This window comes from Pseudorasbora parva, chromosome 7, assembly GCF_024679245.1.
Source record: "Pseudorasbora parva isolate DD20220531a chromosome 7, ASM2467924v1, whole genome shotgun sequence".
Taxonomy (NCBI): Eukaryota; Metazoa; Chordata; class Actinopteri; order Cypriniformes; family Gobionidae; genus Pseudorasbora; species Pseudorasbora parva.
The window spans coordinates 31,996,475-32,023,144 of NC_090178.1; the positions used below are offsets into that span (position 1 = coordinate 31,996,475).

At 40.0% G+C, this 26,670-nt stretch overlaps 1 protein-coding gene across 4 annotated transcripts in view; it reads right to left on the reverse strand.

The window, feature by feature from the left end:
- Positions 1-506: 506 nt before the first annotated feature.
- The window catches only part of creb5b (cAMP responsive element binding protein 5b), a 98,342-nt gene continuing 72,178 nt past the window's right edge, over positions 507-26,670 (reverse strand). For all 4 annotated transcript variants that reach the window (XM_067449072.1, XM_067449073.1, XM_067449074.1 and 1 more), the window contains 4 exons: positions 9,186-9,506; positions 6,763-6,990; positions 3,820-3,928; positions 507-2,337 (listed from right to left, as the gene is read on the reverse strand). In XM_067449072.1, coding sequence (XP_067305173.1) covers positions 2,213-2,337; positions 3,820-3,928; positions 6,763-6,990; positions 9,186-9,506 — 783 coding nt within the window. In that variant the 3' untranslated portion in view covers positions 507-2,212. The remainder of the gene's footprint in view (positions 2,338-3,819; positions 3,929-6,762; positions 6,991-9,185; positions 9,507-26,670) is intronic.

Below are 26,670 nucleotides of genomic sequence, written 5' to 3' on the forward strand. Positions count from 1 at the left end.
CTTGGGATTTTTTAAAGCCGTGTTACGTGTCTTGAAAAAGGGTGGTGGCTAAATGGGACTACAGAGGCTGTCTGGGGACATTAAGCGTCACCCCACAGGTAAACTCAAGTCTGCTTTTACAGCCTCATTATGCTTATGATTGTCCTCTTATAAACTATTCTAACTCAAACTTTCTGGGAAAATGCTATTAGATAAAAACTGAGTTTGATTACAGTCTAAGTTTAGCTTTTTACTTCTGGCAGCTGCATTTAGGCTTCACAATTAATAAAAGTTGTTTATCTGTGAAAATGATCTTGATGGACATAATGTATTAAGTGTATCATAACATTTTAATAATCACAGAGCTTGTAACCCAAAAGCCTATGGCAAAATCCTATTGGGTTTCTGTTGAGGTAACCAGTGTGTAATCGGCAGTTAGCGTGCCGATTGGCCTACAAATTGGCCTATCATACTTGCACCACTATTGAGTCGGCTTGTGCGATTTAAGTTTCATACTTCAGAAAATGTGACATATTTTCCTGTGAGGGACCATTGATGCTCCCTGTTTTTTGTGGGACTATTTAGGGAGTGAACGTTCAAATGTACAGGGAGGATTTCACAATTGAGAAAACCGTTAAAACGGCCGAATCCCTGTTCAAAGCCCTGACTACTAAACTTGGGAGCTGATCGAGACAAACTCTTTTTTCTATGTAAACATCTGCTACACTGACGCATCTGATTTGATGCTGCGACGAGGTTTAAAAAGTTCAACTTTCAACTTCCATGCTTCTTCCAGCGTTTTAAAACGCAAGAACGTGTTTTTTGTGAACATCCCCTTACAGTAAGCTTCTGGCTGTATACTGACACCTCCAATTCAACAGCACATTTCCAGAACCTTTAGGGGTTTGACAGTTTCGTAGGGACTATATTCACGTGCAGAATTCACCTTGGTCCATTTCAAGACGGAAGCCTCATGATTTCCAAGGCAGCAAACAAAGCAGCAATTTTAACTGGGATGTATATCATATCACAATAAATCCTATTAAATTAAATTTATCTCACAGTCAGAATGCCCGAGGAAGATCTAAACAATCGAGCCAAAACGAAAGCTGATTTTAAGTAGCAGTTAATGCATTTGGCTCACATGGAAGTTTTCCATAGCCTCAGGTAAAGCAAAAGTTTTCCATGGCATTTTTCTGGTGCAAGATACACTTGAGGAGTGTTTTGGAAAAGGTTAGAAGGCCCACAGATGAGTATATAACATGTATAAAAAGAACATATTCAAGAATGTGCATAATACTTAGTCCACTCAACTGATCCAAAACAGAAATGACTGCCAGTAAAAGTAGTGTGCACTGATGAGGACCAGTGGTAAATCTGACCAGAAGTTACACCAGCTTAAAATGAAACAGCTGAGGGCATCTTCTAAAACATTCAGACATAAACGCCAAGTTAGATGTCTTCCTGGTGCTACATGTTTGCAGCTGTGATCTCAGCACTCTGGGAATACTGTGAAATCTCACACATGTTCGGCGGGGCAATATGCTCACAAGAGCCTGTGTGAGCTTGATAAATGCATTCCATTTACATGATCTGCACCAGCGAAGGAGTCAAAGCTGTTTTGTTTTAAAAAGATAACTTTTGAAATGATATCTGAAATGACAGGAGCTAATAGGTTGAACTTAATCCGATCTAGATTCTGGTCCGAGTGAGCGAGTGAACACAATCAGATTGCTGAGCATGTCAGAGACTCATATCGCTTCAGGTTACTTTCATTATGAAGTCCCTAACGGAGGCTGACCTTCCTAATTTATCCTTTTGAATTAGATAAAAAGGGGAATGTGAGAGTATTTGTTAAAACAATCGACAGAAACGAAAGGACAGCATCTTTTTGGCAATGGAAAATTCATAGCAAAAGCCATCCAGCTATCTGAATTGTGCAGTTTGTAAAGGCAGTTGTCCAGTAGCAATGCAGGGACAGATGTAGCTGTTGTTTTCACAGCAACCCACCAGTGACGTTCTGGACAAGCGCGATGGTGCCCGGTGACTTATGCAGACTCCCTTCTTTTAAGCGGACTCAATTGGTAACATAAAACACACTAAACTAAACAAAATGGTAATCAGTTTACATTTACAAATTACGAACAAAAGAAAAGCTGCCACAGAGGCACAGAGGTGTTTGTCTTTCCAGAGTTTGCAGTCAGGATGTCCAGCGTGTAGGGGGGTGGAGTCTCTAGTGGATGGGGTTAATATCTGTGCGGTGATTGGGTGCCGTGCTGGAGGTGGTGATGGTATTGTGCTGGATGACTTGCTGCTGGGTTACAGGGGTGGGACTTCCTGCCGGACTGCTCTCTGGACCTGAGGGACAAAGGGAGAGATGAAGATGTGCGTCCAAATGTCTAACATCTGTCCATATCCGTCAGTCTGGTAGACACATCTGTTCATCACTCAATTCATCCATCAATGTATTAATCCTTCCATCCATCCTGTTTGTCTATCTGTTTATCCATCCACCCAACCATCCAAATTTCTATCTATCCATCTGTAGATCTGTCTTTCCATTTGTCCACCTGTGCATCCACCAGTATGCCAATCCATCTGGTCATCACTCAATTAATCCATTAATACATTCATCCTTCCCTATGTCCTCTTTGTCTATCTGTTTATCCATCCATCCATCCATCCATCCATCCATCCATCCATCCATCCATCCAGTTGTGTCCATCCATTTGTATGTCTGTCTATCCATCCATCCATCCATCCATCCATCCATCCATCCATCCATTTGTATCTCTGTCTATCATCCATCCATCCATCCATTTTTATGTCTGTCTATCATCCATCCATCCATCCATCCATCCATCCATCCATTTGTATGTCTGTCTATCATCCATCCATCCATCCATCCATCCATCCATCCATCCATCCATCCATCCATCCATCCATCATCCATTCAGCCTTATGTCTAACTGTTCATCCACCAGTATGCCTATCCATCAATCCATCATTGGTATGTCTGTCCATCCATCCATCCATCCATCCATCCATCCATCCATCCATCCATCCATCCATCCATCCATCCATCCATCCATCCATCCATCCATCCATCCATCCATCCATCCACCCATCCACCCACCCACCCATCCATCCATCCATCCACCCACCCACCCAGCCTTATGTCTATCTGTGCATCCACCAGTATGCCTATCCATCCATCCACCCATCCATCCATCCATCCATCCATCCATCCAATTGTGTCCATCTATTCATATGTCTGTCCCTCCATCCATCCATCCATCCATCCATCCATCCATCCTTTCAGCCGTATGTCTAACTGTTCATCCACCAGTATGCCTATCCATCAATCCATCCATATGTCTGTCTGTCTATCCATCTATCTATATATCTGTCTATTTGCTGTCTAGAAATACAACAGATATTAAAGAGATCTAGTTTGTGATTCTTTCTTTCCTATGAGAAGACTGAAGAATAATGTAAAGCTAAAAAACACCACACTTTGATGAATAAATAAATATTCACATCTTGGATTACTGATTAATTTGGAAGTTTAGAAAGACAGGCAGCACACATTACCTGAATACATTTACTGTACTTCAAAGTGAAAATGGAAACAATATTTCTATTTCCTGCATTATAAACCACAACAGGTTGTTCAGTGACTGAAAAAAATGAGTGTGTTTTCTCTTTCCCTATAACCAGGGAGTGGCTGCCTCCATAAAAAATGTCACAAGTATCTATATCAGTGGTTGTATCCTACAAACAATATACATCCGTTATGTAATGTCACCCTTGGCTGTGTAGGTGTGTGATAGTACTCACTGAGGTAACCTTGAGACTCTTTCTGCATGGCGGTGATGGGACAGTCCTTATGTGTCAATAAAAGCTGTTTCAGTTGTGTCACCTCATTCTTTAGCATGGTGACCTCGTTCTGCCAACAAACACAAGGATAATATGAAACACTCACAAAAAGTCCCTCTGTGTTTACAGGAATTGAATAACTTGTTGCTAGTGAAAAATCGAATCATAAACATTGGCAAAAGACATAAAACAAAAAAAATGTTTTCTGGTGTGTAGCAACATAAAGTTAAAGCAAAACTAAATGTCTCATTATTTTACAGATTAAAAACTTGTATATTTCGCAAATCACAAGTTCCCTGGATACAGTCTGGCCTGGATATGACTGCTTAAGCGCTATTGTCTATTGAAATGCCTTCGTAGTTTAAAATTAAATTTAAGCCATATTTGGGAACTCAAGTTTGTAAGAGCTAACCCCTATGGTTCCTTCCTTAGTATGCAAACGAATCTAAACAAAGGCACACATGTTTATGATGTTTTGTTTTTGTCATAAACCATACAATACTTAACATAATTATGACAAACGTTGGAAAAAAAGGTCTCTGGTGGATGTATTGGCAGCTTCACATCAAACCTCCCAGCAGACACACTGAATTAAAGGCCAGACAAGTCTGGGTCTCATTAGAAAACCTCATAATGAACAGGCGGTGAATTCTCTGCAATTACTGTTGTGGGAAACACGAGCGTCTGATCACACATAGTTCTTGAATTTGATTAAACCATTTAGCAGAACCAATATGAAAACATGGCAGCGTTTCAGGGATGCTTGGTGGAGAAGAATCCTCGCGTTGACAGGTACCATGTTTGTGACTGTGGGGTGAATATTTCCCAAAAGGCAAAACAAGCCTGAACAGTGGGACTATGGGAGTGCCAGGGTGTCTATGAGCTTTCTGTTCCACCTCGTCAAACTATGCAATAACAAAGAAAAACAAACGCATTTAACATGTTTTGTTCTATTGTTGTTGGGAACTAGGGCTGGGTGAGATTACATTCTGATTATATAACATATATATCTTGATATATGTATTTAATTGAATTAAACATGTGTTTTTTTTCAATCTTTATTTCAACTAAAGCTAATTTAATTTGTAATGTTTAATGCAAGATCAAAAAAACTGTAAAAATAAATAAATAACAATAAAGGCATGTTTTTCCACATTTGTTTACTAAATGAAAAAGAGAATATGATTTTATGTTTTCATTTATATGAACCAGTACAGCAATACATCAGAATAAACAATATGTGACCTACAAAACCAGTCATACGTTGCATGGGTATATTTGTGGCAATAGCCAACAATACATTGTATGGGTCAAAATGATACATTTTTCTTAAATGCAACAAATCATTAGAATATTAAGTAAACATCATGTTCCATGAAGATATTTAGTAAATTTCCTACCATAAATATATACAAAATTTATTATTAGTAGCAGTAGCAGTATGCTTAGCTAAGGACTTCATCGGGACAACTTTAAACGCGATTTGCTCAAAATTAAGATTTCTTTGCACCCTCAAATTCAAGATTTTCAAATAGTTGTATCTCGGCTTATTTATTCAGCTTTCATATAATGTATAAAGCTCAATTTCACCAAAATTGACCCTTATGACAGGTTTTGTGGTCCAGGATCAGGATATTACTTGCCAACATATTTGTTGCTAAATGTCCTTCAACCATTTTCTTTTTTAAATCAATTAAAGCTTTTATTCAGTAAGGATATATTAAACTGATCAAAAGTGACATTTATAATGTTACAAAATATTGATTTTTTAAATAAATGTTGTTGTTTTTTACTTTTTATTTGTACATCCAAAAATGTGTTAAAAGTTTAAAATAATGACTTCACAGCTCGACTGTTTTTATTGTATTTTGCTGAGCATTAGAGGTAATACCCAGCACAAACTGTAAAATGGTATTATTAATATGTAAATATATGTGAATTTCACACAGAGACCTCAATGAACATTGTGTGTCTTGAACTGGTTCTCTGAAACAGACAGTTTGAACTGATTTAAGTCCTGATATCAGAGGAATCACAAAACGCAATTAAAAACTAATTCAAATCTTTGCAATATTTACAAAGTTAGATTGCCTAGCCCTAGTAGGGACTTTTGATAAGAGGGTGGCGTTGCCTAGTGGTTAAAAAATAGGCTGGTGATGGTAACTGAAAGGCTCAAACCACACAAAGTACAACCACTATTGTGTCCCAGAGCAAGACAGGTTAACCTTTTGTTTGTTCAGGTCAGGGAAGAGCAGAGAGCGAATGATGTGGCACAATGGCGGAAAACCACCCAAAGATGGTCAGGCTGTTCTGGTTTCCCAATTTTAGGGGGGCTTTGTATACGTGTCATATGGTTAGAGGGGGAGACCGTCTGGCCGACCAGTTAAACCACCTGAGACATACATGCTGAAAACCATTTTAGGCTGGTTTAAGTTGTGGGCAATGCAGGATATACTCAACACATCCCCCAAAATAGACTTGAATATCCACACGGCATCAATCTTTCAGGTAAACCTCTATGCAAATTCAAGGTCTATTGAGAGCCTAAATGGATGCGTTCAGATGGAAACCTCAAAATGTGCCGTGATGCTCAGAGGTTTTACTGGCCTACAAACCACACATTCAGCTGCAGCTGGCCGTGCTCTGGTTACTCTGTAGACCTCAATAACCCATTGACCCTTCCCGCCTCACAGCCGTCCCCGTCTGCTCTCCATCTACAGTAGCTTCAGCTGTCAAATGAAGGGTGTTTATGAGCTTCTGTGGTCTAGAGTAAGCTAATACCGAGTGAAATATGACGCTCTGCGTGAAATACATCTCAGTGTGTGTTCCAAACCGAAGTGCATTTTAACGCTTAAGAACCGAGGCCTTCAGCTGAGGAGAAGTGTGCGGATGAGTGATTCTGACCTGCAACTGCATGTTGGTTTGGGTGAGCTCCTCCGCTTTCTTTTCTAGCGACATCACCCATACTTTTCTTTTCTGTCTGCAGCGTGTGGCAGCCGCGCGATTCCTCTCCAGAAACTTCCGCCTGCGCTCGTCGGGGTCTTCGTCCACGACGCGCCTACGGCGACCTCCACTGGCCGGCGGGGACTGAAGGGTCTGCGTCGGCTGCATTTGCTGCGCAGCCGGAGATAACTGTAAAATACGGGACAACCAAAAAGTCTGACGTTACATTCTCTATTGAGGCATCGTATTCATATTCATAGACCTGGCTCCCGGCCAATCACCTGTCAAACATCTCCACGTTCAGACCTCTCCAGCCAGAAAGTTCCTGTCTGGAAGTTTTCTTTAAAACAACATGTGCCCTGTACACGTGGCCCTACGTCTCTATGATGGACGTCTGGGTGTGAGAAACAGCAGTCTTATTTACAGGCTGCCCCACCCTCATAAAGAGGTGTCAGGGCCCAGTTTTCCACTGCACACGTCCACTCGGACCAATACTCTACGACACCCTGAGAACCAGGGCCACTACCAGCGCTCAAAGCCCACAAAAAGCTTCTTTGACATATGCTTGGCAGTTGCCATGTTTGCCGTCTTTAGATCATTACAGGTTTCTGGAGGCGATGGAAAATGCAGTGGCTTTGATGGTTTGTATGTATACAGGGCCACTTCTTTGACTTAATAATACATTAAGGCAGAATTTGTGAATCACAAAAAGATGGATTCAGTCTTATGCTGGGTACACACGAAAGTTTCAAAATGTGAGAGACCAATCTCGTAAAATCTCTCGCATCTAAACATCTCAAATGCGACTTTAAAGTAAACAAACATGGCTGTCGACCGGCAAGAAGAATTTGTGCTTATAGTGTATGGGATTGCTAAGAAAATTGCACAAGAAAATGTTTAGATGAAGTCATGGAGACTGAAAATGAACTTTACGTTACAGCGCAAGCTGGTGGTGAGTCTTCCATCAGCTTGCTTTCTAATTTGGTGTTGTTTCGTTTCACGCGGCGGTCATCTCCAGAACACGCATGCTTGTGTCCTCGAGGTTCCCCCCGCGCATCAGTGATCGAACCTGATCGGAAGAACGTCGGGCCGCCCCATGCACATGTGCTGCTCCGACGTTCTTCCGATCAGGATCAATGACTCTTAACACACCACAGGAAAATCTGATAAGATCATAGAACCATCAAGATAATCATGAATTTACCTAGGATTGTTGGAAGAGAGAAATCGACCCAACATAGCCCCCGATTGTCTTTTCGTGTGTACCCAGCATTAAAGAGTTTAAGTGGCAAGGCCTGAAGGTTCATACGAATAACAGTGTCCACAATAAAGAAAAGAAAAAAATCTACATGTTAAACACGTTCCATGTTTTTAGAAATGTACTCTTGATTTGATATGATTTTGAAAAACTGTCATGTGAAGCAAGTAAAACATAACATATACTGTTTTGAATTACATTTACTTTACAACACATATATGTACATACTGGTATGTGAGTGTACACATAGTATTGTTTTTTATTATTAGAAACATTTCTAAATACATTTTCCAAGCTAAAATACTTTTTTAAAACATCATGGATTATTAATTGATACGTTTTTTAAGAGTCGCACCTTTATATGGCATTTTTCAACCTAATCTAACACTGAGTTTTCATAATGAGGTCAAATGATCTGATATTTTAAGAAATTTATTGACCTTGACACACAGTCATGGGTCTGCAGGGGTTCTCTCTATGATATAATTTCCTGTTTTATGTTTTTTCAGTGTGTCTGCATAGGAAATAGCATACTATCTTGAGTAGTTACTTATTTTGAAGTAACTACTTCACGACTGCTAAGAAATACGCTCTATATTTATGAATGTGTGTTGTATTAATGTAATCTGCACGTAATTCTTTGGTTGTCTTTATCATGTGACCTAGCAGTGTCAGTTACGTCGCTTCATATCCATTCACAAATCCTCTCCCATGGTGGATAGTAAAGTGTCCATCGTTTCCACACTTCAGAATCTCACCGGAAGTAGTAGGTCCTGCCTACTCTTTTATGAATTCAGACATATTTTTGTCACATGTTTTTTCGCACACTATATAGTAGGGAACTATGTGATTTTGGATGCAGCCTGTATGTTGGTCGCACCACAGTTCGATTTGGCAGACAAACGTTTTTGCTTTCAATATATTAGAAAACTATATAATCAAGAAAACGTATTAATCTTTTTAATACACATTTTTAAAAGGTTACTTCCTTTCAATGAGTCATTTTATTCATTATGATATCAAGACAGTTGAATTCAGCTGAACTCATCAATCCTCACATCTCTTGTACTTGTAAATATTATAGAATTAAAACCCTCAAGGAATGTAGCTCGACCCAGTTCAGTACCTGTGAAGCAGCCGAGTGCATGGGTTGGTGTGGAGAGGTCTGGTGTCCGTGTGCGGGGTGCAGGTGGGGCGGATGGGAGTTGTGGTGCCCGTGGCTCTGTGGGTGGTGATGGGCGCTCTGTGCGTGGCTGGGGTGGTGGTGGTGGGCATGGTGAGGGTATCCGTGGGGTGGGCCCTGCATGTGCTGGTGAGGGTGAGAGTGAAGGTGGTGATGACCGGCCTGATCCTGCCGTGATGGCATCATCTCCATCATATGACCCATGGAGTTCATGCTGCCATTCGCCATGCCCCCTGGATGATGGGCAAGGGCAGCTTTCAGTCTCTGAGAAGAAAAATGGGGTAAAAAGCGGTATATATTAGCATTATGACTAGCAAGTTTCAGATTTTGCATTTTAAAAAGAGCACTTTATGTGGTTTGTTAAAAAACGAAAGGAACTACGATTAGCACCTGTAGGGCATGTTGTGAATGTGAACACTGAACACTGCATTAAATGCTTTTATAATGAGTATTTTTATTTTCCAGTGAAAATAGATAGATAGATTAAATTAAACAATTAAATATATTTTTTAAATGAAATAAATGATAAAACATAAATGAAATAATAAAATAAATAAAAAATAAAAAAATAAAAAAATCATAATGAAATGAAAAATGATATTAAATAATATATTTTTTAATTATTATTATTTTTATTACCCTATTTGCAAACTTTCATATATTTTAGATTCATTGCACACCAACTGAAATATGTCAGGTCTTTTATTGTTTTAATACTGATGATTTTGGCATACAGCTAAAGAAAACCCCAAATTCCTGTCTCAAAAAGATTTGCATATTTCATCCGACCAAAAAAAGAAAAGTGTTTTTAATACAAAAAAAGTCAACCTTCCAATAATTATGTTCAGTTATGCACTCAATACTTGGTCAGGAATCCTTTCGCAGAAATGACTGCTTCAATGCGGCGTGGCATGGAGGCGATCAGCCTGTGGCACTGCTGAGGTGTTATGGAGGCCCAGGATGCTTCGATAGCGGCCTTAAGCTCATCCAGAGTGTTGGGTCTTGCCTCTCTCAACTTTCTCCTCACAATATCCCACAGATTCTCTATGGGGTTCAGGTCAGGAGAGTTGGCAGGCCAATTGAGCACAGTAATACCATGGTCAGTAAATCATTTGTGGTTTTGGCCCTGTGAGCAGGTGCCAGGTCGTGCTGAAAAACAAAATCTTCATCTTCATAAAGCTTTTCAGCAGATGGAAGTGCTCCAAAATCTCCTGATAGCTAGCTGCATTGACCCTGCCCTTGATAAAACACAGTGGACCAACATCAGCAGCTGACATGGGACCCCAGACCATCACTGACTGTGGGTACTTGACACTGGACTTCAGGCATTTTGGCATTTCCTTCTCCCCAGTCTTCCTCCAGACTCTGGCACCTTAATTTCCGGATGACATGCAAAATTTGCTTTCATCCGAAAAAAGTACTTTGGACCACTGAGCAACAGTCCAGTGCTGCTTCTCTGTAGCCCAAAGTGGCTTGATCTGGGGAATGCGGCACCTGTAGCCCATTTCTTGCACACGCCTGTGCACGTTGGCTCTGGATGTTTCTACTCCAGACTCAGTCCACTGCTTCCGCAGGTCCCCCAAGGTCTGGAATCAGTCCTTCTCCACAATCTTCTTCAGGGTCCGGTCACCTCTTCTCGTTGTGCAGCGTTTTTGCAACACTTTTCCTTCCCACACACTTCCCACTGAGGTGCCTTGATACAGCACTCTGGGAACAGCCTATTCGTTCAGAAATTTCTTACTCTCTCTTAAGGGCGTCAATGATGGCCTTCTGGAGAGCAGTCATGTCGTCAGTCATACCCATGATTGCGGTTTTGAGTAATGAACCAGGCTGGGAGTTTTTAAAAGCCTCAGGAATCTTTTGCAGGTGTTTAGAGTTAATTAGTTGATTCAGATGATTAGGTTAATAGCTCGTTTAGAGAACCTTTCATGATATGCTAATTTTTTGAGATAGGAATTTGGGGTTTTCATGAGCTGTATGCCAAAATCATCAGTATTAAAACAATAAAAGACCTGAAATATTTCAGTTGGTGTGCAATGAATCTAAAATATATTAAAGTTTAATTTTTATCATTACATTATGGAAAATAATGAACTTTATCACAATATGCTAATTTTTTGAGAAGGACCTGTATGTGTGTGTGTGTATATATATATATATATATATATATATATATATATATATATATATATATATATATATATATATATATGCACACACACACACACACACACACACAATTAAAAAAAAAATTTAAGTTATAAAAAAATGCAATTAGACATATTTTGTGAAAATATATATATAATTTTGCAACACAAGAACATATTTTTGAGGTTATTTACCTGAAAGCAAGACAAAAATTCAGATTCATATATTTCTGTTAACATGACAAAACATGTCTGTCTTTTGAGTCGACAAGTAAGTGAGCAATTCTATTTTTCCGATAGATTACATGTGACCGCTCGCCCACTTTGTGACATACATGAATGTCCGAGTTAAGCCTGTCACTCCCTTTTACCCTCTCACCCACACACCTACACACCCTCTTACACACCCAAACACACTATTCCACTATCTGTCGTCACTGTCTAAGAGCTTCATCTGAAGATCGAGCCCAGCTCGGTGCAGGTCTGGCAGCGACAGGCCGCTGAGGACTCGCTCCCCCGATTTGCCCATTTCCCTTTTCGGCCTACACACTGTTGCTTCAACCGTGTGGTCTACTTAAGCTTTCACCCAGGGCTGGTCTTGGAGTCTATGACTCTAGAGACGCTCAAAGCACGTCTGTGTTTGGAATATGTTTACCTGACTGCTTTCTCTCTCACAGAACTGTTTTTCTGGGCAGCTCAAAAAGACAACTTAGGGGTCTGAAAAAAAGCCACAAGTATAAACATACCTCCCGCCAAAATATGTCCGATGGTTTGATCTGTTGACGGCACATGTAGACAAAATGAAGGAAAAAAATTGAAAAAGTACATAAGCATGTGCATATATACTTATATGTCTGTGTCCATTCAGTTTGACTTTTTTAAACTTGAGCCAAGACAAAAAAACCCGGAGAAGTATTTTTAGAGAGTGTTGAGTCTACGGTATATATTTCCACAAGAGCTGAGCAGGTAGACTGACTTTAAAAGAAATGGGTCGGAGGATCGAAAAAAATAAACCAACCAAACACCAAAAAAATTATTCAAATAAATTACAGAAAACAAATGAAGTCAAGCAAGGATAATCTCTTTGTGGAAAGTAAAACTTTTTAAAAAATCTAACAAAATGACACAAAGGTGCACTCAATAGTTTTTTGTTTGTTGCACTGGCCAATGTGCCCTCTTGGGCATATACTGACACCTAGAGGTGTGGATGCAGCATTATGCGAAAGCAAAAATATTCTGTCTCAAAAGCCATTGTAGAAAACACACAACTTTTAGTCAGACATGAATACTGTTAGAATTCAATAAAACGATTGAGAGACGCATAGACGGAAGTAATTCACACATACTTAGTTCGGTTAACTTGGTTCGTTTGGGCCGAACCAAAAAAAACACATTTAGTCTGGTCCGCTTAGTTCAGCAACATCACGACTATGATTAGGAAAAACAGGTATGCTTGAGCATTCTATCCTTTTTAGGGTAGCATCTTGTGACATAATTTACAGTTTTTGGTTCCTTTACATGTATTTGGTCCATGTTCCATTCACATTTCATTCGAACCGCACCGGAGTTTGTTTGGAAGCAGACCGAGACCCATCTTTTCAGCGGTCTCTGTCCGCTTGTTTAATGCGCATCGGTGTTCGAATGGCAGCATTACTTATTCAAATGAACTGCACTGACAGCGCAGTTGCACCAAGGTTTGTTTTAATCAAACCAACCAAGCTTGATCACCCCCTTAAATCAATCAATCAATCAATCAATCAATCTCTCTGCCTCTGTATCTCTGTATCAACTACTTTAATAGTCTGCTTATCAATGGCTCAAGCCTATGTTACTGAATCTAAATGACATTTTGGTATTAGCAACTTAGGCTTGGAACGAGATGCATAAGAAATAAGTTCTGCACAGAGCATTTTAAGTACAAAAAACTGACAAATATCTTGAAATAAAATGTCTGACCAATGTCTAGAGGCCTGGTGACCATTCTATTCTACAAGCAGAAAAACTGACCACATTGCCAACCCAGGTGTGCATTATTATTATAATAATTCATTTGATTCATTGATTTCTGCCTTCATAAGGCAGCCCACTCCATTTCAAATAAAACAGGCTACCAATACAAATAGAGGCTTCAGCTCATGTGAATGTACATAATTATACACATATTTTACTAAATTACTCACTTCTTTATGTGTTCATTTCTTTTAATGAGAGAAACATTACTTAGCACACCTTAGTGTAATTTAAACCTCATACGTTTCCACAAACAGATCCAGAAGAATGACAGAAAAGAATGAGACATGTCCCTGCCATTCTCCTGTTCTGTGTGTTTGTAACAGGCAGCACATTCACTCTCTGAGAGTCACAGCCAGCTGAACCGTACGTGAGTGCCAAGGCACAGACCAGAGCACAGCATCCCTTTCTTCTCAAGCTGGTCAACCTGTGAGATGTCTTTTTTTCCCCCAAGATGTCTTTATTCTCTGAATTATCCTAGTTGCTATTTACCAAAACAAAACCAAAATTTATTTGATAAGTTGCTGGCTCTTTAACTCCCCAAGCCAAGCAAAGCCATACTGTCCCTCCCTGACTCCTGGAGCTGCCAGTGCTTTCCGCCTTCACACACCGGCTGCCAAATGCACAAGCACTAACTTACCCACCCTTACTGCTGGCCTTTACTGCCATTAACGCTGTTTTCACCAACCCGCTGCATCTTAATCCACTCTAACCCTTGCCAACACAGCAATAATAACCCTCCATCGCCTTTATCAACATTTCTGCTGCAGAATGCAAAACATTTCCCGTAAAAAAAAAAAAACCTAAACTTTCTATTTTCTGTTCTCGCCAGTCTGATATCTGTGTGTATATGTCTAGTGCATGATTGTGTGTATGATTGATATGTCTGGATTTTAATGTTGTATTGAAAAAGGACCAAAAGTAGCCTGTTTTGATTCTTATAATATAACATTAACACTCATAAAATATATAAAAACATTACAATGGATGCAGTTTGAATATATGCACACACTGCCGTTTGGGGTCATTCATATGATTTTTGTTGTTGCTGTAGTTTGAAATAAATCAATACTGTTATTCAGCAAACATGCATTACATTAATCAAAAGTGACTGTAAAGACTTTTACAATGCTACAGAAAAATTCAAACTTTATATTGATCAAAGGATGAATCACAGTTTCCACAAAAAAATATTAACATATTACCGGGAACTGTGTTTCATCATTGATAATATAAGAAATGTTTCTTGAGCAGTAAATCATCATATTAAAATGATTTCCTAAGGATCATGTGACACTGAAGACTGGAGTAATGATGCTGAAAATTCAGCTTTGCAATCACAGGAATAAGTTACATTTTCAAATGTATTCAAATAGAAAACAGTTCATTTAAATTGTAACAATGTTTCACAATATTACTGTTTTTATTGTATTTATTAAATGCAGTCCTGATGAGCATAAGACACTTTGACAGTCAGTCCCAAACTTTTATATGCAATTCTTTAAATAATCTAAAAAAGAGTTGTTGTTTTTGCTTGGAAATTTAGCTTGAACGTGTCACTTGTTTTGATATTTTGTTATCTAATGCAATTACATTTTTTTAAATAAAATGTTTATAAAATGTTTTTTTATATATATAAAATGTTTGGAACACTTTAATATTTATATACATTTTAAATAATATTTAATAATATTTAGACACCTTGATATTTACATATTTGGTTACACTTTATTTTAAGGTGTCTTTGTTACACTTATGCATTTAAGACCTCTTCCTTGTTTGTGTTCAATCCTCAAATAAAGATTCAAACGGTTGTGAATCAACGGATTGATTCATGATTCGGATCGCATGTCAAGCTGCTGAAATCACGTGACTCTGGCGATCCGAATCATTGATCGATTCACTGATTCATGATCGTTTGAATCTTTATTTGAGGACTGAACACAAACAAGGAAGAGAAGACAATGCTGAATAAAGTTGTAGTTTTTGTTATTTTTCGACCAAATGTATTTTCGATGCTTTAAGAGATTATAATTAACTAACTGATGTCACATATGGACTACTTTGATGATGTTTTTTTTTTCCCTTTCTGGACATGGACAGTATAGTGTGCGTACACATAGATACGCTGTCGGACTAAATCTAAAATATCTTAAACTGTGTTCTGAAGATGAATGGAGGTCTTACGGGTGTGGAACGACATTAGGGTGAGACATTAATGACATCAATTTCATTTTTGGGTGAACTAACCCTTTAAGGCCACCTACTATAAAGTGGGGCCAGGTTTGGTTTGAGGTTAGTTGCATGCAAATATGTGTAATTTATAGGTATTACTGTAACAATCTGAGGTTAGACTTTATTTGAAAGTGTCTTTGTTACAGTGTAATTATATATTGAAGTACTGTATATTATTAACTACATGTACTTACTATAGGGTTAGAGTTAGTATTGGGGTTTGGTTTAGGGTTAGTTGCTTGTAATTATGCATAATTTACTGTTATTACTATAGTAACTACATGTAATGTGTAACAAGGATACTGTAAAATAAAGTGTTACCCAATCTGACACTGTAAAATTCAGTGTTACTACTGAAATTCTGCACTTTCCCACCTCAGTTAAAGGTTTAATGATACATTTAATCAAGAAATGTTAAACTGTTGGAAACCTTTCAGATGCAACAGTAAGACATATCATACCATCTCACTCTCTTCGCTCATCTAAAAAAACGAGACGTCTATGTTAGGTTCCAATGTGTGTACAAAGATGGAGTCTAAGAGAATCACAGGAGCCAAGGGACCATCTTTCATCCATTAACATACTTGACATACTGGGGTCACAGTGCACAGAAACACCTCTGACTGATTGCGCCACCTGTCCATCAACACTCTCACTTTGATTGGACCCGGGCAGCTGTGCACCTATCTCTCCCTCCCTCCGTGGTCCGGGCCAGATTGTGCTGAGTTCCCACACGGTGGAATGCCACTGTCTGGGGCCGCGCCACACTAAGAGAGAGGACAGGCACGGGGCCTCGTCCTATAAAGCTCCGCTTGGCAGTGAGCCAACGGTTGATGGAGGGAGGAAGCCAGAAGGGGGGTATTGGAGTATCTCTCCCTCTTTCTCTTCCACAGGAAGAGACATTCATCCATCATTTGTGGGGTGTAGGGAGAGCGTCCGCTATCAGTGCTCTAATGTAATCAGTCTGGCTCTGAGCAGGGCCCCAGAGTCCCACACGGGGTCAGAGGCCAAATGAGCCACAACAGCCTGAGAGAGAGAGAGAGAGAGAGAGAGAGAGAGAGAGAGAGAGAGAGAGAGAGAGAGAGAGACGGCACAAAGCAGGAAGTGCACACTTAACAGATACCTAGTAACCACTAAACACACTACTGATATGGAATACACAAGCTATGTGCTAAAACACTTGACCAAACACATAAGAAGAAAAAAAATCTGAATTTATACACTGAAAAAAACAACAGGTCTTCAACCCTGCTCCTGGGGACCCACTGTCCTGCAAAGTTTATTTCCAACCTGCTTCACCACACCTGCCTGTGTATTTGCACCATTGACTGTAAAAATGGACGTAGTGTCCGTGACGTCACCCATAGGAATCTGATAAGCCGTTCTGAAGCTTAAAGTAGGGGCAAGCTGGGCATTGCCATCTTGTGAGCGAGTCATCGCGTGTCACTCCCGGATAACAGAAAATGGGCAAAAAGTCGGGATGTGGAATTAAAGTTTACATTACTTCTGTATTGGCTTCAAGAGAGATCGCGGGAGGTTGCCGCTTGATTTTCACAAGTGATCCTGAAGATCTTGATTAGCTTCATCTGTCCTTATGCTGTCTTCACGTGCTATCAGAAATGTCCCACTTCAGAAGTCGTGATTTCGAGCTTGTTGCATTCAAGTGCTTTGTTGTCGGAATGAACAGGAATCAAGGAGGACACCATGTTTATTCTCTCCTATATTTATAGGGAAAATTTTATTAAACCCAAAATTATAGTGCCTACATTGACAATAAACATTTACGGTGTTAGATTCTGCAATCTCGGTCAAATTTTCGCTGTGTAGCTATAAAACTTAGGCTATAATAGTCTACGCTTCAAATGATTAGTGTAGCCATATGGGCCTACACTAGCTACAATAAAAGACAACACTATAGACGATCTAGCTGTTTTGGGGTAAAAACTAATGAATTATAGCTACCTGTCACAGCAGTGCAGTTGGCTAGGTCTCCCTTTCATCATGTTTAAAGTTTATGGCACGCCCATTTTGGGAATTTGAGTATGAAAATTATTTCCGAACTGAAACTCACGATAATTCCAATATCACCAGTGGGCAACATTAAAGGGGTGATGGATTGAGAAATCAACTTTCCCTTGACCGTACAGTCATGGTGATAGATTATCCTGTATGTTTCAGAGCTGAAAACTTCCTTGTTAGTCAAAGAAAAGGTTTTATTGACACCAGGCCCAGAAAACGATTGTGTTCGCATCTTGACGTCATCTAGTGACGAAACACCGCCTCTACAGAATAATAAGCACGTGTAATTCAGTAGCCCCGCCCACCGACTCATGGATCACGCTAGCCAGCAGCAATAAACACGTTGAAGAATATAGCAAGATACTGTGGAAGAACACAGTCTTCCTTTGGAATATTTCCATTGCATAAGCTTCCTTTGGCTCCTAATATTAGGATTGTGTGATAGCACGTTTATTTTTAATAAAGTTCCAGCTCACGTGGTGAAGAACGTATACATGTGTTCGCTTCATTTCACTGTGGAATTGTTTGTAAACAAGCCTCAAGTGCTGGATTTGCAGACACAATGCTGTGCCTTCTATATTGGATCCGACAGGAATGGTGCAACAAACTTATCTGAGTAAAACGTATTTTTTATATGAGGGCTAATAGTTGTCCCGGGGCTGTGTGTTTTCCAGGCTATCAAAACGTACGCCCGTCGGCAGAAATAATATTTTTTTGATCTAGATGCGCGCACACGTGTGTGTGAATGTATATATCCACATATCATGCAGGCCCTGAAATACAGAAATAATATTCCAATCAATCTTGGGTGGATGAGAAATAAATCATTGTGTTTTTTTATAAAGACGTTTACAAGCCCTATAAGAGAATCCCGGTTGCTACTTTCAAATCAATCCCTCCCTCATCTGAACTGAACTGAGAGGCTCATTAAATATGCAAATCTTATCCAATCCTATCCGTGGGCGTGTACTTTCAAGTCTGCAGTGCGCCCATCAAAACCCAGCGTTCAGAAGATAGCCTCAGAACCAGTGTAGAAAATAGCCTTATTACATATTAGTTATGATGCTTTTGGATGTAAAAACCACACAAACGTCATTAGTTGACCTCAGACAACAGTATAAAAAATTTAAAAGCCAGTTCATGACACCTTTAATTACGGTTGGAGCTAAACTCTGCAGGACAGCGGGTCTCCAAGGAGCACGGTTGAAGACCTCTAGTGTAGAGAAACTAGTAGATTTCACAAACAATTACAAACGGCAAGAAACACAAAAATCTGACGTAGAAAAAAATAAGCTAATACGCTTTGTTTTATTTACAATTCTAAGGGCAGATAATCTGCTCAAACGTACAAAGGACACACTTATCAGAAAGACATTCATTCTTTGAGCTTTTGGTCACATCAAACAAACCACTGAAACCTGCTCTCCTGCTGGCAGATACCCAGAACAAACACGAGACCATTAGTCACTCGACGGGACAAAAATCAGACATATCAAAACCAGAAAGTTCAGCTCACATGTTTTAAGCAATTTCATTACTAGGATTTCTCATTGTTTACACTTCCTACCACAAACTGGACTTATAATGTGCAAGCTTAAAATAAAGGTTCCAGATCCACCATTTGGGCTCCTCCATTATCAGTTCTCAAAAGAACATTTTAATAACCTAAAGAACCTAATGGGAAGGTTCCATGGATGTCAAATGTTCTTAATGGAACCACTAGAAGCCAATAAAAAAAAACTTTATTTTAAATGCGTAGCAAAAGCAAGCAAGAAATAAGAATAAAAGTACTCTCACCCGAGTACTTCAAGGAAAACTTTCTCTTCCAAATCTGGCAGGTAGAAGTGAACAGTGCAGGGAGGCTTGTATTATAACCTACTGTATTTATGTTAGGCGTCCATAATCTCTAATGACGTTAGCTGAGAACCCAGATCAGTGCTGATGTGTGTCACTGACTAGGTCTCATCTGCCTTTCGTAATGAGGTGTAAACAGACATTAGAGTCGAGCCCTCAGAGCTGAAACAGCAGCTGTATTAGCCTGTAATGATAGTGCTGTCTTGGACGCTGGCACTGCAAAACCTGAGGAAAACAGTCATTACTGCAACACAAGTGTTGGCCTGTTTAGAAGCAAACTCTCCTGAAGTGATGCACAACAGAGAGAAGTGTGTGAAGCACCTGTGTGTGTGAGAGAGAGATGTAACCAAACATTCAAGATAGGTGGGGAGTGAATGTAAACATTTAAGAATTGGTAATTGTGGAAAACTTTTGTGGAAAAGTAAAGCTCTGGATTTGACAACGAAATCAAAATCTTTTAAAAAGATACGTAAAGTTAAGTAGATATCCACTTGTAGAAAGCATATTATGCCTGAGTGATTTCTGTGAAATTATCAGATGGCCCATACAATCCGATCATAGTAAATTTGTTCAATACGGGATGGAAGTCTTTTTTCCTCTCGCAAACTCGCAAATTGGACTGACCGTTTAAGCTTCAAGTTATATGTAGAAAAGATGTGAGAGATTCATGTCAGATGTGTCTCCATGTGTGAGATTTTAGCAATAGATGTTTCCCATTTGAATCCAAAACACACACGCACGTGCGCACGCACTCACACACAGCAATGTAAAAAAAACAAGAATATGTGATATAAGTTGTGTACTGTATTTGAGCCTTTATCGCAACAAGTGCCACCTACTGGTCAACATGAAAAATGACTAGCTTTGCTTATAACTTCTAAATAGTTAATCCAAAAACCCTGACTCGTCTCTTTAGAGTTAACCATATTTCAACTCATCACACATATTATGACAAATTCTTAAAATGTTCTTAAAATGTTTTTCCTCTTCAGACCAAAACATTTCAAGTCGGATGAGCTAAAATTCAAATTTTTCTGCCTATCTAACAAAGACAATGTTTTTAGACATTTTCACTTTTTGTTTTCTGTACAAATGTTTGTGGAAACCGTTACCATTATTTCAATTCATTTTTATGTGTCTGGACCTGGATGAATAACCCACAATCCTTCTCATCCGGTTTCATTCCTTCTAACAATCAATCATCAGATATTTTAGGCAATATAAAGCATAATATAGCTCAATAGACGACAATCTATCAGGTTTCTTTTATGTGATATCCACACAGAAATCCTGCAATGCCCGTCTGTCCTCAGTCATAAGAGCAGCGATCGTTTAAAATCCTTCTCCGTTTCATCGCTGATCTTTAGACTCTCCTTTCTGACCTCTCATTTCTCTCACTCAGTCATGTCTCTCACAAAGCCTGAGGCATGATGGGTAATTGCACATTAATGGTATTAATTAATTGCCTCTTCCTTTGTGACACTCGTGTTTGAGTGATATCATCGCGAATGCATCAAGGTGCATCTTGACAACAGCCTCAGCTTTCTGAAGACAGAGGGATGACTTCATATCAATAAAAGAGTGTAAGGAGAGAGGGAGGGCCACACCTGCTGCTGAAGGAGTAAATCAAAGTGAATGAGGTCAGAGGCAAGAGGGAGCCCCTGGGTAGAAGTGGAGCAGGACAGTGTGTGTGTGTGCGTGCGTGTGTGTGTGTGTGGTGTGTGTGTGTGTGTGTGTGTGTGTGTGTGTGTGTTCCCAGAAAGAGCTTGTCTGCTGTCTGCCAGACTTACTGCCAACTAAACTCACTCTGAACCGTATCAGTGACAGCTCTACCTGTCTGATACTCATTCTGTCAATCTCGTTCTGTGTTGTTCCTTTTCTTCTTCATTTCCTTTCATCTCTCTTCTATTCCCTGCCTGTAACAATTACACTTCATGAATCATGAGACTGTCCTCTACTTCCAACATGAACCAATTGAGAAAGTCAGAGCCCTTGGTTTCATGAAAATCTGTAAAATTTCTATTTTCTAGTGACAAATGTTCTGTTGAGAATGTTTGCTGCTTCAGTTGTTGTGGTGTTTATTCACATAACTGCGAAAAGCTTAATTGGTAAATTACCAACTATTTCACTAATCATATCATTAGTACACAAGAAAGTGTGAACAAGTACTAGTCAGGTGAAATGCTTTCAAGCATGATGGATGTCATAAGACAAGAGTGATAATGAAGTGGCTCAGAGATCATTACATTGAAATTTTGGATTTGTGGCCACGGACCTCCCCGAAAAGTTTCAGTCAATCTCATGTCAATCTTGAGTACCTATAGAGTAGTATTGCATCCTTCATATCTCCGAAAAGTCTTTAGTTTTATTATATTTATAAAAGACAGATAGGCTGTACCGAGTCTTTCCGGAAAAAAAAACAAGTGGCTGGAGGCGTATTGAGTGGGCGGAGCTAAAGAATGACGAGCGTGCAGCTACTGCCCGAGAGATTGCTGAAAGCTGTCACCCTCACGCGTGGAGAAGAAAACGTTACTCTAATAAACCATGGCTATCAATCAGATTCAACTAATACAGATATGATCCAGAATCAGTCAATCAATAAATTGAACAGGAGAAACAGCAACAGCAGGACGTCCGTCTCTGTGGTATGTACTGTATTTAGTGGCCTGTCAACATTTGTGTGTGTTTACTCGCAGTTAATGAGGACATGATTCGGTTTATGGACTATTGTATGCGACTAAACCTTAGCAGTAGCAAGCAAAATGGTTTTGCACGTCAGACTAGTGTATAATAAAAACAATGGGGTAGCGCATTTGAATGACGAAGCACGCTTTGTGTGAACGTCCCCTAGGTTTATGTTTGGGTGGTTTTAAAATAAACAAACTGACACCTATATTGGTCAGCTAAAAAACACACACCATTGATCGCATGCTCCATTGATAAATTAACTATACACGATCGTGTTGTTTACTGATGTTTACTCACGCGACGATAGCCAACAACATAGACATTTGAAGCAGTTTTACTCACCGCCTGTTTCCAAAGCACGACCGTGAACCTTTATCGCTGGGACCGCTCCTATAAAAACACACTTCTTTGGTAACATTGTATTTTTCTCGAAGTCCTGACAACAGTGACCGTGGAGATCCACTTTTGCGTCACGATTGAAGCGTGATTTTGTGACGTTTCTCGTCATTTCTGCGTTCAAATCGGTTCAAATGCAGCGCTGCCTTCCCGGAATGCTATGCAGATGCGTTAAAGTCGTTTGATGTCACCCAGAGGAATAAAGTGGAGTGAGGCGCGACAGAAGTATTGCACGGATAAGTGGATCTGCAGCTTGAGAGCAGTGTTTATGGGCGTGCATTTCCTCTCTCGCTCTAGTGACGCACGCGCGCACCCTACCGGGAGAAGAGCCCGTACGGCCCATACAAGGACCTTCCGCTCTGTCAACGTCAAGCGGACCCATACTCGAAAAAAACTCTCAGAAAGAAACCGGAAGGAGTATTTTTGACACAGAAATACTCCATCAAACGTCCAACATAGTTTTTGAAACTTTGTCTATGTTTAGGATGGGAATCCAAGTCTTTAACAGTGTAAAAAGTACACATGCTCAGTATGCATGAAACAGCATTTCACCCCCCCTTTAATAATAATAAGAAATTTTTCCTGAGCACCAAATTATCATCTTATAATGATTTCTTAAAGGGGGGGTGAAACACTCAGTTTCAGTCAATCTCATGTCAATCTTGAGTACCTATAGAGTAGTATTGCATCCTTCATATCTCCGAAAAGTCTTTAGTTTTATCATATTTATAAAAGAAATATGGGCTGTACCGAGTCTTTCCGGAAAAAACCGAGCACCTGGAGGCGTATCGTGTGGGCGGAGCTAAAGAATCACAAGCGCGCAAAGCGGTGACGTCCTCAAGCGTGGAGAAACCCATCGCTATCTCAGCTAATACAGATAATGATCCACAATCAAATCTGAGGCAGAAATAAATTGAACAGGAGAAACGGCAACATCAGGACGTCCGTCTCTGTGGTATGTAAGTTACTGTATTTAATGGCCTCTCCACATTTCTGTGTCTTTACTCGCAGTGTATGAGGACATGATTCGGTTTATGGACTATTGTATGCGACTAACTTAGACCTTAGAAGTAGCAAGCAAAACGGTTTTGCACGTCAGACTAGTGTAACGTTATACAGAACAACAATGGAATAACCGTTAGCGCATTTGAATGACGAAGCACGCGATCGTATCGTTTACTGATGTTTACTCATGCGACGGTAGCCGACAGCAGAGACATTTGAAGTTGATTTACTCACCGGCATCTTCCAAAGCAGGACCGCTCTGTCAAAAACACACTTCTTTGGTATGATTTGGTGAAGTCCTGTGACAGCAGTGACCGCGGAAATCCACTTTGCGACGCGACTGAAGCGATGCCTTGAAGCTTCCCGTCATTTCTGCGTTCAAATCGGTTCAAATGCAGCGCTGCCTTCCCGGGGCGCGACATAAGTGTTCACGGAGGACTGGATCTGCACCTGAGAGACTGTTTACAGCGTGCATTTCCTCTCTCTCCCTCTAGTTACGCGCGCGCGCACCCTTCCGGGAGAAGAGCCCGTACAGCCCATACAAGGACCTTCCGCTCTATTTAACGTCAATTAGACCCATACTCGAAAAAAACTCGCCGAAACTTGTGAGAAACCGGAAGGAGTATTTTTAACACAGAAATACTCCATCAAACGTCCAACATTAGTTTTTGAAACTTTGTCTATGTTTAGGATGGGAATCCAAGTCTTTAAAGGTGTAAAAAGCTCAGTATGCATGAAACAGCATTTCACCCCCCCTTTAAGGATCTTGTGACACTGAAGACTGGTGTAAGGATGCTTAAACATTTTTTATAGTTTTGAGATTACATTACATTTTAAAATGTATTAAAGCCCCACTTGGCTACTTTTCCTCTCGGGGTCCCCCTACAGTTTGGAAAAAATAATGTCCTCAACTACTGTCGTAAGCTCTGTAATCCTACAACAGGGCATGCCATCGCGCGTGCATTTGTTGACATGACAACCCTGATAGCCCTGAACTAGTGATGCGTGGGTCGTCTCATAACCCGCGGACCCCGTATGTCTATTTAATGGTCGCGGGTGCGCGGCGGGTTGTAAAAATATATACAGTGGTGCGGTGCGGGCCAAATAACTTAATAAAAGCGTCCCGCGGGTCGGTGCAGCACTAACAGTTCCCCTGAACACTGCAAGAGGATTTCGAGTTCTTCTGGCGTCGCGTGTGAAATGTCTTCATCCTAGGTAACGTTACAGTCAGTGGCATATGCTTCAGCATGTCATATAAATATAATTTCATGGGTTTTATTTTTTTCAAACGCCAAATAATCACGATGCTCACGTTTACAAGCCAGCGTCATTATAGTAGTCTATTGGTTACCGTTTTACAGAATCTATATGATACTTCAGTTCAATGTTTGAGTGGTAGCTCACCGTAACAAGCATGACAGCATCGGTCGGGCACGCCTCCTTCAGCTCACGCCGACGAGAAAACGCTGGTCACATTTTGATCCTCGTCCTGCCTTTAATCCCATCACTTTTTCGTTTCCTCTTATTGCTTTCCTCCAACAAAACCTTTTCTTTCTTATGTGTCTGTGCTGCTTCGGACATGACTATATTATCCGACGAACAAAGTTGGGCTCGCACGTCCGAATTTAAGGAAGTGTGGGTGTTGGTGGAAGTGACGTATATGCCGTAAAGCAGTCGAATTTTGTAGTTCTTTTTGTTCTCGGGTTACTACCCGAAACCCGAAGTTTAAAAGTACGATTAAAAACGATACAGACCCCGTCAGGCTATGACAGACGTGTCATTCAACCTATTGTAAGTCGATTTATCATCACAAGAGTCTTAAAAAATATATTATGAAGGTTGAAAAGTTACCTAGTGCTGATTTAAAATATGAATAAATGTTTTCATTAAATGAGCTAATACAATTAACATATTTCATTGTAATCTAATGTGTTTTATATAATAAAAGTTTTAAATTGACAGCATAATATAGCAACACATAACAGCAAAATTGGATTTTATCTTTACTATTCATACTAGTCATGGCTGTGCTATTTTACAATCGTTTCAAACCACAGAGGAGGCTGAAATCAGGTATAAAGTATCCTGCACCAGAGTCCCATAGATTCAACGTCTCAGCCACTAACTCTTGCGTCCTTCAGCCCTCTGGGTCTGTACTGTGCTTTATGTTCACTCTCCCTCATTGCATAAATCTAAGCTGTAATTTTCCTGGCACTGGTTCCTGCTCTCTGTGGGCTTCAAGGTACGAGACGCCCATCTATTTCTCCCAGTTCCCCCTGAACACTGATGCCAGACTCAATAAGGGTCTTGCCCTCATCTCTTTGAGTCCAGGCCCTGCTGTGCCTCGCTGCGCATGCCCGATCCCTCCACCACACCGCCCATTAGCTCATTTTTAACAACCCCCACCCCCACTCCACTCTCGGCCCTAAAGCAAGAACTTGCCAGCGGCTGCGAGCTGGGGACCACTTAACTGATTTCTTATGGGAGGGTTTCTGAGCCGGGAGAGGCAATCCGTTTGGTGGGAGCGCTGCCGTCAGCCTGAGCTGTTTGGCACAACTGTGGGTCTGTTGTCAGCTTTGCCAGGCTAATCATTTGGAACCAATTTAATTTGGCTTTACATTGCATTTTGTCACAGAGCAGGAATTTTATATATGATGCAGTTAATGGGAAGAATGACAGCGGGAAGTCAAAAACCTACAAGCTGGCACATGTGGCATAGAAAATAAAGATATTCATTCTAGTAAAAAAAATTTAATTTCAGTATGTCAAAATAGTTTAAAGTGTTAAAAAACACAAAAATGCGTTTGAAATGCATTTAACTTCCATGATGTGACATATTTTACTGGGAAGCAGAAAACTTGCAGGATGGGACTAGATTTTATCCACTAAGTTCTGCAATTAGCTGAGAAAAGTTGTAATGAAAATTAAAAACAAGTTAACATTTTATGTTTCAGCAAACATTAATAAGGTTCATTTCGTTAACAGAAATGTATGTGTTAGGTATACCACATAAACTAACAATGAATAATATATGTTTACCCCTTTAATTAATCTGGATAAAGTTAATTCCTACA